This window comes from Mobula hypostoma, chromosome 5, assembly GCF_963921235.1.
Source record: "Mobula hypostoma chromosome 5, sMobHyp1.1, whole genome shotgun sequence".
NCBI classification, from domain to species: Eukaryota; Metazoa; Chordata; class Chondrichthyes; order Myliobatiformes; family Myliobatidae; genus Mobula; species Mobula hypostoma.
Window position 1 is genome coordinate 170,925,259 of NC_086101.1, and position 12,381 is coordinate 170,937,639.

Below are 12,381 nucleotides of genomic sequence, written 5' to 3' on the forward strand. Positions count from 1 at the left end.
GTTTCCTTTGAGGAAACCATGCTGACTATGACCTATTTTATCATGTGCCTCCAAGTACGCTGAGACCTCATCCATAATAATTGACTCCAACATCATCCCAACTACTGAGGTCAGACTAACTGACCTATAGTTTCCTTCTTTCTTCCTCTCTCCTTTCTTGAAGAGTGGAGAGACATTTGTGATTTTCCAGTCTTCCAGAACCATTCCAAAATCTAGTGATTCTTGAAAGGTTATCACCAATGTCAGCACAATCTCTTCAGCCAGCACTTTCAGAACTCTGGTGTGTACATCATCTGGTCCAAGTGACTAACCTACATTCAGACTTTTCAGTTTCCCAGGAACCTTCTGTCTGGTTATGGCAACTTCACACACTTCATGCCCTCTGACATCTGGAACTTCCACCATACTGCTAGTGTCTTCCACAGTGAAGACACTATTTGTATAATAACATCTTGTGTATAGATTATCAAAATCTTCCTTAATATCCTCTTCTGCTACATCCAGTGTTCCTCTTTAATATAGTTTAATATTTAATTTCAAAAGACTATTGGATTTGGCAAACACCCTTTCATAAATGTAATTCAAAGCTGTCCAAGCAAATCGTGAAATTGTGCAGATGGTGGAAATCCAGAGCAACAGCCAAAAAAATTCTGAAGGAATGCAGCAGGTCAGGCAGCACCAATGGAGGGGAATAGATAGTCAATGTTTCAGGTCGAGACCTTTCATCAGGAACAAACAAATTATGTTTTCCAAGTACTCTGTTATCATTCCCTAATAAGAGATTCTAGTGTATTTCTTTGTGCAAAGAACGATATATTTGCCTTGCAACTAGTGCATAGTAGTTCCTATATTGGTTCCAGGAACAAGGGAGTCATTCTATAAGAATTTAATAAGATCGACTTTCCCCACTGAAGCTTAGGAGAATGTGAAATGATTTACTGGAAACATCAGATTTGGAGAATTGATAGAATAAATGCAAAGGCTGTTTCCTCCAAGTAGAGAAACTGGAAACACAGTGGATTGTCTCAATGTTACTGGCCACCTAAGAAGCCTGCGATTAAATTCCTTTACTTGTAAATTGTTGGAATAACCTCCCTTAAAGTCCAAGGGTATTCCGTCACAAAGTACATTCAGGGCTGAAATAGATTTTTGGACTGCAAAGGAATCAAAGAATATGGATATAGTTCAAGAACAAATGAAGTAAGAATGAAAACAAAAACAGGCAAAAGAGCCACAACTAGCATACAGAAGATTGTTATAGAGAGAACTCTGACAGCATATGCAAGGTAAGGTCAGAGCAGAATCATTTCTAACATTCCAAATTAGAAGTGCTTAATTATCTGAAGGGAAAGAATTTGCAATGTCAAGTGGCCAAAGATGGTTTACTCTTAGATTGAGCTGGTATAGACTCATGGGCCGAATGGTCTCCTTCCAAGCTGTAAACTTTCTGGGATTCTGTTAACAAGGGATAGTGCAGTTGAGGATTTGAGGCCCCGGAAGGCACTGCCATAACACTGCAGACGCTTGAAAGTGGGTTCAGATGCTTTGTTTGGAAAGAGTAACTTGCAGAAATTTAAGAGTTTTAAGTTGATGTATTTGGTGTTCCACCTGCTGATAGATCAGTAACATGTTTGAGATTGCTATATTTATGGTGATGGTCAGATCAGGTAAGGACTCAGGTTGGATTTGGTTTTGATTTAATTTTATATGTACGCAATGCTCAAACAGAATGGGATAGCAGACTCTGTGGGCTTTCTCCTGCTTCTTACAATCTTTCCCAATGACAACCTAACTTCTATCTTCTCTAATTCCTTAATTTTAACAAACCACATGGTATATTTATAACATATGCTAAAATATGCAGATAACACTCCGATTACACTAACTGCAGATGCTGCTAATAATAAAAAGCGCAAAATGGGTTCCAAAGATTAACAAAGAATAACATAGATTTTGCCAGTCTGCTCCGAATAAATAACTCAAACATTTAGCCAAGTAATAAGATGCTCTCATGGGAGCAGCGGTGTTGCCTGGAACACTTGAAGGGGTTTGCGCAGAGAAACAAAAGTGGAAAAAGACATTGAATGTGTGAACTTCCTTTTAATTCAGAAGTGGATTATAAAGGATGCAATGACCTGGAGAAAATCTCTGGCAAAAGCAAAACCAATGCGAAGCTGAGAGATCACAAAGCAAATTCAATTTAGCCCACTGAACAGGAACAAGCCTGGACATTTCTTCACTCCTTAACCATCTCTTGCCTTGCATTCAGGCAACTGTGTGTGTGTGTGTGTGTGTGTGTGTGTGTGTGTGTGTGTGTGTGTGCACGCGCGTCCCTCTCTCTCTCTGTTTGTAAAATTCTGTATTGCACTGTACTGCTGCTGCAAAGTAACAAATTTCACAACGTATGCCAGTGATATTAAACCTGATTCTGATTCTAATTCTGTAAAATTTGAATATAAAAATGTTGCAGTAAAATGCAACGATAGCAAAAACCAAAAACTGTCCAGTGCAAACAGAAGCAGCCTCGAAGGAAACATTCTTAGGAGCGCTTCACCTGATCCTGTAAACTACTGCCATGGCATGCCGCTGTCTGCTTCCAATTCAATGGGATGTTCAATCAGATTAGCAGGCTTCACAATGACAAAGAACAGGTCAACCACAAGAGGGAGAAGTCTCTTTTTTTTTACCCTTCCCCTCAATATCCCAGGATCCTGCAAAGCAATAGTGTATCTGCTAAATAACACTTCATATGTTACCTACGTCAATCTTGTGGTTTGTCGACGAGATACTTTGTACATTGTCTGGGTACCACTTATGCAATAGATGGACTCCTAGGGCAATCTTCACATGATTCTAATAAATTATGAAGTTTATTCCAAAATCCAATTGCTTATTCACGATTCCTTCCATAGAAGTTATTTTTAACAGGTGGGAAGTGTAGATTGGGGCTTGGAGTGGGTGCAGATGATAAAGCAGAAGGCAAGCATACAATTTACACATCAGTTAGGAGGTCCTATCCCAGTCAGGTTATATCATACTGGGTCTTCGCAGGACTAGACAGCCAGAAAAAACAAACGACTGTCAGTTGTATTTGGGGTCTATGTTGTAACCTAAGGAAGTCTGTGGGTTGAATGGAATACCTCTCCTAAAGTGCTGGTGAATTGCATGTCTTGTGGTTATATATTATTATTTAGGTGAAACCAGGTGAGGGGTGGGGGCGGGGGGGGGGGGATGAAGTGAGAAGCTGGGAGATGACAGGTGGACAAGAAAGGCTGAAGAAGAAGGAATCTGGTAGCAGACAACAGTGGACCATGGAAAAAAGAGAGGAAGGAAGGGCACCAGAGGAAGGTGATGGGCAGGTGAGGAGAGGTGAAGGGGCGAGAGGGTAACTAGAAAAGGGAATGGAAAAAGAGAGAAGAGGCTGGGTGGAGCAATTACTGGAAGTTACAGAAATAAATTTTCATGCCATCATGAACATTTCACAACTCATTTCACAAGTAATTTATTGGCTCTTAAGCATTTACGACATCATATGGAAATTAAGGGGTTTTATTACCTCTACATTTGATTTCACAATACTCTCTTGGCCAATCTTCCACCTTACAGCTTCATTTGTTGTCAGTGTCCTTGTTCAAAAGGCATCCCATTCATCCGCCAAAGTACACAAAACACTCCTTTGGTAATGCCACTATGTCAGCATTTTCATCTTCATATCTAAATCTCACTGAGGTGTAATTAAGTACAATATCTAAATACTCAACGATCACAGAAGTTGCTGAAAAGCTCAGCATGTCAGGCATCATCTGTGGCAAGAAATATAGTCCATATTTCCTACTTGCAATCTTTTACTAGAATTGGGAAAGAGAGTTAAAATGTGTGTTAGTTTTCAACAGAAGAGAAGTTGTGTGAGCGATGTGCAGAATAAAGGGAATGTCAGTGATAGGATGAGTTGAAGTGGCTTAATGGCAGTGACTGCGAGCACATTACGCTTTGTGGTCTGTGCAGAGTTTTGCTAATGGTCGGGTGCTGGAACCTGCTGGGTAGTCAAAACTTAACTGGTAAAAGCAGATTTATTTTGGGATCGTTGCTGCACTGATAGCTGGAAAAAAATTCAGCCCACTTCTTCCCATGCTCGCCTCTGAAAGATTGCTATGGAGATGGAAATACAGGTGGAAGAGCTTTTCACAGTGATCTCACATTCACCTGGGTAGCCATCTTCTTGTATGTGTCTACCCTAATCAAATCCAAAACTGTGAGTGGCTTGGGACCACTCAGAGCTAAGACTGATCAGGAGTCAGCACTGAAACAGGAATTGCTTGGCATAATAAATCTGACAACAATAAGGGGAGCACTATTATGTAGATTCCATAATCTTGACCAAGTGAGGCTCTATGCAAGATATCAATATCACATTTAACTGAAAAAAGAAAATGTTTGAAAAACTCAGCAGGTAAGGCAGCATCTGTAGAAAGGGGAACAGTCAAAGTTTCAGGTCTGTACTCTTCTGTCAGGGAAAAGTACAAGTTAGGATAGAAGGGGTGGAGGGATGTGTGGAGCTAAGGCAATGCCAGTGGTGTCAAAATGGGATGGCTCCTTTTTCTTCTCTAGTGAACAGCAAATGTAGCAGGTCAGCCCCCACCCCACTCCCCCAAAAAAGACTAATCTTTTCCATCACCGAAGGAAATTGGTAATGGGGAAGCTACGACATAATTTGATGTGGGACCAATACTGGGAGCACGTCAGCCATACTAAGGTCAATCACACACAGAATGTCTGGGCCAATATCATGACAGTTGCCTCTTCACTCCAAAGTAGATGACCTAGTCCAGATAAAAAAATATTCCTGCATATTTTTCGCATAAAAGGCCTAGAACTCTTTGCTTGAAGGGTGTAGATATTTGCTGAATTAAAATTTTCAATGTTGGGATTGATTGAATTTTTCCAAGGACATCAAGGCCTAATTGGAATTGGTTGATCTGTCACAATCTAATAGATATTGCAAATGCAGAGTTCAAGCAACCTACTCCTGTTCTTACTTCACGATACCAATTTTCTTAAAAGTGCTAAAAGAAACTTCAACAACATTTCAACACATCTAAATAATAGCAAGTTTCTTTGTTGGAAATGCTGGAGACACACAAGCCTGTTCAAATAAATCTGAATAATATGGCTGCATTCTTAAGGGTCCCTCATGATTAGCCAAACTATTAAATCTGTTCCTCACCATTTGCAAATTTGTTATATAGATTCCACAAGTATTTCCCAAAATCAGAGTGCATACCAGTCATGGCACATTACTGGGCCCAAGGGTGGCCCTGACCACAATTAATCACCTTTGTAGAAAGATTTAATGATTTTCTTTACTCTGGTAGCCAGGAAGACTGAAGCTGGCTGCATGCAATTTTGTTTTAATTTGAGCCATGATGGATGCAAAGTGATTCTGGTGTTGAAACAGGAGGCAGAACGAGGAAGCCGGTTGTCTGGCTGTGGGTGGCAATGTACCACAGAATTCTGGGAGCCTCACAAAAAGAACAAGGGCATATTGTCCAGCGAGGGGATATGAGTGTGAGGAGATTGACATAGAATTGCAAAGAAACTATAGAAACTTGCCACCCTGCCAAATGTCTGTGCCAGCATTTATAACCCACTTAGATCTCACCTCTGCTCCAATGATATCCTACCACCTCTTTCTATACCTGCATCATGCCCACCACCCTCTCCCTGCACCACATGGGCATACCAATGCGACCTGTTTCACACATCCCATGGGACCACAAATTTCATACACGACTCATCAGGTAAAGGAATTTGCCCTGAGTTTCAATCAGTTCTGCGAGTGAGAGCTGACGTAAACCCCCAGGTTAGGATCATTTAAAGCTATCTCAATATTACCATTTCTATGCCTAAATCTAGCTGTGGCAGAAACTGATACAGCTCGATATACCCAATGCGATGGAGAAGACATCATCATGGTAATAATAGCTTGATTGGTGAAAGGCCATTTAATTGAGAGATTTGTCCTGGGGAGGGGGCATGGGAGAGGATCTGTAGTTTTGGTGCAAACTCTAATTATGTAGTATGAGTAGTAGTGAGATCACTCGAGTCGAGTACGCTGTTCTCCAAAGATGTTGTCTTTTGGTGGGTCCTCACTTGACTGTAGAAGCTGATCCAGGACTCACATAACCAGGATGTTAGGGTGGATTCCCTTAATGGAGGGTACCTGTACATGAATTTGTTTAAGGTGGGTAAGCTGATGCATGGGTAGTCACCACACCGTCCTTGACAGATTGGGGTCATGAAGTGCAAGACGACAGGGGACCCTTCACTGCTGCAGCCTTCCTCCACCTTCACTTCCATTGTGATGTGTCATCATCTTCCACCAGCTCCACCACTGAGGTCCTGGTTGGATTGCTGTTTGTCAGGAAGCTCCCCTTTGACCTTACTGCCATGGCTGACCCTACCAGGAGCTAAGCGCCAGACTGAATCGCTTTCGGGATCTCCTGTTCATCTCTGCTCTTGGATTCCTTTCTGATTCTTCTCATGAATGCTTCCCTGGTGCCAAGGAATATCTAATGAGCATTTAGCCTATTTATGTAATATTCATTAAGTAAATTTCAAGTGTTGGCGCGTGGCCAAGTGGTTAAGGCGTCGGTCTAGTGATCTGAATGTCCCTAGTTCAAGCCTCAGCTGAGGCAGCGTGTTGTGTCCTTGAGCAAGGCATTTAACCACACATTGCTCTGCGACGATACCGGTGCCAAGTTCTATCGGCCCTAGTACCCTTCCTTTGGATAACATCGGTGGTGTGGAGAGGGTAGACTTGCAGCATGGGCAACTGCCGGTCTTCCATACAACCTTGCCCAGGCCTGCACCCTGGAAACCTTCCAAGGCGCAAATCCATGGTCTCATGAGACTAACGGATGCCTACTAAATTTCAAGTAAAAGAAATCTTGACTGGTAGTCTTTTAGTGCAATCACAATGATCATAATATCATTAAAATGTAGAATAAAACATTGAACTCAAATGGGTCAAAGACAGTGGAAGTAGACAAACCAAGTGTCTTTATTCTTGCCATGTGCATGAAGAAATGGATGCTGCCATTTGGTGAAGCTGCTCTGTAACCTCCATTTTGTGAACTGTTTGATGAACTGAATCTTGCTCTAGGATAACTTAATCAGAGCAATTGAATGTGGACACAAGAGATTTCTGCTTTTGATCTGTTAAACCTGAGATCATTCTCAGATAAGCTGCATATTGTGTACAATGACAGGTTTGCAGATGTAATCTTATTTTCTCAGCCCAGTGTCTGAGTGACCTGGTTTATCTGGCTTGAACCAGAGTCAAATAGAACACAAGAAGTCACCTAAGGCATGAAGTTGTGTAGCCCTTGGACATATTCCAATGGGAATGATCTAGAGTCAACAAGAATGAAGTGCAACATTTGAACTGATGGGGAAGACTATAAGAGTTTGGAGCTTCAAATGCAAAGAGGCAAGAACTCAGGCGACTCACTTTTGCAAGGAGTTACCCCCATGCCAAGGATTGGGAGAAGAAAGGATTAGTCTTCTACTTTGGTCTTATAATTGCAGAAATGGTCTAAGTGAGTACTGATATAAAGGAAACAGGAGAATTCATATTTTATGTTGGCCTGAGGTCAACATCTTTATGTTGTTGTTTTGTGCAGAGACAATAAAGTGCAAGCTTTAATTAATTAAGAGTTGTGCAGTGAGTTGGCACTGTGCTGGTGGAGTAGTGGCATCCGAACCCGGACTTTGGAACAAGAGGTCATGGGTTCGAATCCAGCCAGCTCCTTGCACGAGGTCTAACTGTGGTTGAGTGTCAGGCTAGCAACACTGCCTCGTAAAACAGACAAAACACTGAAGAAATAACAAGGTTGCAGCCCGATGTGCCAAATAGGTGTGGGGATTAAAAAGAGGATGATTTGCCTAACCTAGTCCGTTGATGAATAGTCAAAACCTTCAAAGATAAAGTACATTTTTATAATTATGAGGGGAATAGACAGGTTAAATGTGGGGAAATGGTATCTTTTGCCGATGAGTCTAGGCAGGTTAAGTATGCGGTTTGTTTTTGCTGTTTGCCTTTAGGAACTAATCTTAAGGCCATGCTGAATGGGGGTAAAGTATTTTTTTTAGAAGGAAGTTGTCTTTTATATTTTTTTGGAAGCTCTGAATACTTGAAGGTCTTTAGTTTGTGTGATTGGTACTGTGATTTCCTTTGCTTGCAGCTTCAGGTGTTCTGTGATTTACAGATGTTAAACATACATCTTTTCACAAAAACACCATTGACTCTTTGGGGTATGTGTCCTTGATTTATGAATTTTGTTTGTAATAAATAGCCCTCCACTCTTTGGGCATTGTAAACATTGTACCAAAGTATTCAACATATATTTCATCCAGCCTTTTCGATTAACAAAACTGGCCTCTTGAAGAATAGTAATAGCTATTGTGGTTTTAAACTCAAGTCTTTCATTTCTATCCACATGCTCTCCTGGTGGCTGGTGTAGGACTGGCTGCCTCTTTGTCAGTAGGTCTAGGGAAGTTCTCATTCCTTGCACTAGCCCTGTAAAGCTTCTCCATATGACAACACCACCATATTAGCTGCCTGGTCCTGCCTAACCTCAGGTGCACGTCCTTGTTCTGAGGTGACTGGGTGATGTAGCACTACCATTAAGCTCTGCTATGATACCTTCAATAATCAGAACTTTTAGTAGGAATGAAGGTCCAGACACTATGTTGAATCCTGACAATCATCCCCTGGAGGCTAAGGCCCAGGTTTATGTGAGGTTGGCTAGCTATTTAGCTCTGTGTACGTTACACACTTTGTACACAATTAATTAACTTTATGCTATGGTAAAGTAGAATGGAAGCACAGCATTTGGTGGAGTCTAATTATTGCCGAAGCATTAACCACTTAGACCAATAGGCCTGTTCCTAAGCTGTAAATTCAGTGCCATTCATTGAAAAGCAAACTAACGATTTACTACAATAAATGTGGGACTGAACCCTGTCATGGGCAGTCCCAAGCCCCACTGTGAAAGGAAGAAGGTAGGGCATGTGGCTAGCAACCCCACCCCATCTTTAAAAACCCAAAGCTATAGAAATGCCAAAAGAACCTCCAAAGACCTCATCCCTGGCAAGGTAAGGATCTTTGAAAACAACTTGGAAGACTGGCCTAGAAATGAAGACTCTAGCAAGCTGCTGTCAGTGGCCTCTGCCCCAGTAGGGGTGATGGTCTTAAGTAAGTAAATAAACGTGCACTGTTGCCCCTGTTATTATATTCTCAATTGCAGAGCAAATTTCAGACTAGTCTAATTATTCTAAAATATCACTACGCATTTTTCTCTTGATCTTGATAATCCTCACTCACCTTTTTTAGTTTCTGTTTTAGAAAATACAGGAGCATTGTCATTTTCATCAGTAATGATAATTTTAATGCGCCCTAAAAATACAAAGTAATGATTAATGTCTTTCACATTGGCAAACTCTTAATAATGTTCGGGAAGTAGAAGCTCGGCAAAGATGGGTTGATTGCCCCCCTCCAGTAAAAGATCACTGTAAAACCCAGCCAGGAAATTATGTGGAAGTTAAAGGCCTCTACCAATGACATAAACCCTAGGACCTTGACTTCCAGGAGGTGATGGTCAGGAAATTGAACTATGCAAGGTAATTGATCAGAATCAAAAGCCAGGGAACAATAGGTGTTACCTTGGACAAACCCACTCTTGCCTAAAAGTCACTTCCCATCATTACCCATGGTCAACAATACAGTTGCCTCCTTGTACAAGAAACAGTGGTCTGTGTGCAGTGATGGGGTCCCAAGATAGAAATAAAGAGTAAGGCCTTGCCCGTTGGCTTGACTTTCCCATTGGTCCTCTAAAGGTGTGTGCCATCAGAATACCTTTCCACTGTTTCCAAATATCTTGCATAAAATAATTGCAAAACATTATGTTATTTAAAGATGGTTGTTAAAAATTAAATTTGAAATGATAAGCATTTAAAAATTGCTATAATTAGTTGAAACATACATAAAAAAGTAAATAAATATATTACCTAAAATTACCTTTTAAGTGAATGCCAGCAAGACCATTCAAATGATTGGGGCTTCACCAGGTAAACTGGTGTAAAGCTGTGAAGCTGAGAGACCAGACAGGCCTGAAATGCACCTGACCCTTTAACTCACCAGAGAGAGGTGAGATGAGTCTGCATCTGACTTCCAGGGTGTTTTTGACTTGCATTGCACTGTATTGGCATGGAAGTTTGAATCCGTCAGTCAACCTTCCACATGTTAGAAAGCAACTGGTTTTGTTTGGAACAGGTAGAGCTTAAGTTGAATAAAAATCCATGTTGAAGCCTTATCTAAATGGAGTAGAAGTCAACTTTTTAGTCCGTGGGTTGCCGGTGGGATCTGCCCTGTCCACCCACCCCCCCCGTAATTCTGCAGGGTTTAACTGAGGTAAATGGATAAGGAGAAGGTGTTTGGCATGGATATGGCTATGGCTTTCAGAAGTGCAACGTAGTGGAGGAAACTATTTCTTGTGTGTGACCACTTGGACTAATGAGCGATCCTAATTGTGGTAAAATTAGTTTTAAGGCTCATACAGATATTCAACTTACTACAGTTACTCAGAAACCAGGCCTGATTAATTTAGCGCAACCACACTTGTGTGAATTGTGCCCAGTGTGTTACGTTGATAAATTTCTACGCTTATAGAAGCAGAACCCAAGCAGTTTCTAGACCACTGATTAGATAGAGCTGACCTTCTTCACTCATGTTTGAAGAATGCACAGTGTTGTAGTCCACAACTTGTACTCTGAGCAAAACAGTTTCAACTCTTTCCCGGTCAACAGGACCACTGTAGATCAAAGCTCCAGATCGCTCCGTCAGTCGGAACCAGTTTTTACAGAGTGAACTGTTCATCCTTTCCCCCTTCCCATCAAGGCACTCAGCTCCTCTGATAAAGAAGTGCAATTCTGCATCAGTGTCTGGATCAAAAGCCCGGATTGTTCCGATGGTTGTATTGATTATTCCATTTTCACTTGTAAACACGTCATAGAGTGAACTCCTAATGAGAACAGGAGCCTCGTCATTTGCATCTAAAATATCCACATCGATGGTTGTGTAGCTTGTATTTGGATCAGACCCGAAATCAGTGGCTGCCACGGTTAGTCTATATTTCCGCGGACCACCATCATAATCAAGCCTGCTCTCTGGAGTTAAATGGATGCATGCCGATTGCAGTAGGGCTCCTTTCCCAGTGCTGATAATAAACTGGCCCTGTGCCCCATCTTCAATTCTGTAGGTCACCAGCCGGTTTGAATCAGTTACATCACTGTCCGAAACATGTACCTCAACAATACAGCAATCTAAAACAAAATATTAAGTTGATTTATTTCAGTCAAAATTGTCATTCCATTGGTAAATAATGCCAATATCTTAAAACCTAAGATATGCAAAATTCTCAGCGTTTAATTTAAATTGATCTCTATTTTAGGTGCAAGATTTTCATGTAGAAATCTATGCAGAAACCATTACAGAGGTGGCCACTCTCTATTGACCTTTAAGGACTTTGCATTATCCAAAGTCAACATATAAATGCAAATCTTTCTTTTCATCTACATCAAATATTCTATGATGTTTAAAACTCTCTACTGGAATGTGCCCAGATTTCAGATTTCCCTGAGTGTAATGAGAAAAGAAAACTTCCAGGCTCTTGTATCACTTCACATTGTGGAGATTCCACATCTGTGGTTTGTGTGAATAAATATTCCTACCATCCAACCTACTGAATGGAAAACAGTTGTCAATATCTCTGTCCTGGCACTGAAACAGTAAAGCTAATTCATTTTACAACACTGGAGATCTGTGGAACTAAATATGACTGATGAGTAGTTTATCTTTTAATTTTTAGTAACTTTAAATCAGCATAACACAGTTCATCCTCACATATTTAGCACCAGCCCAGCTCCTTTGATTCATCTACATTATAGAGAAGGCACAGCTGCTACAATAAATACATGTTTATTGCAAGAAACTGAGGATGAATTTACATCACTTAGAATTTAATTACCTCTATCTCATCAACAGTTCTTACCCTGCTGGTCTTCAGGAATAGCGACAAAATATGCACTTTGGTTAAAAACCGGGCCATTATCGTTCACATCCTGAAATATATGATATTAATGGTAGTTTATTTATTTGTTCAAAATACACTGGTTGGAAACTAATTGTTAATCTACTGCATTATCCAATGATTACACATTTTCTGTCACATAATCAATAAAATTAAACTGTGAGTTGATCAGAAATGTTAAATAGATTTCTATGATGCTTCAGGAATAGAAATGGTATTTTCAGTCCCTTGG

The 12,381-nt window shown here is 40.8% G+C and overlaps 1 protein-coding gene across 1 annotated transcript in view; it reads right to left on the bottom strand.

Moving 5' to 3' along the window:
* The window catches only part of LOC134347175 (cadherin-related family member 2-like), a 129,969-nt gene that overhangs the window by 48,424 nt on the left and 69,164 nt on the right, over nt 1-12,381 (bottom strand). Inside the window, exons 17-19 of the mRNA XM_063049413.1 lie at nt 12,111-12,180; nt 10,777-11,382; nt 9,386-9,457 (exon numbers count right to left, since the gene is read on the bottom strand). Coding sequence (XP_062905483.1) covers nt 9,386-9,457; nt 10,777-11,382; nt 12,111-12,180 — 748 coding nt within the window. The remainder of the gene's footprint in view (nt 1-9,385; nt 9,458-10,776; nt 11,383-12,110; nt 12,181-12,381) is intronic.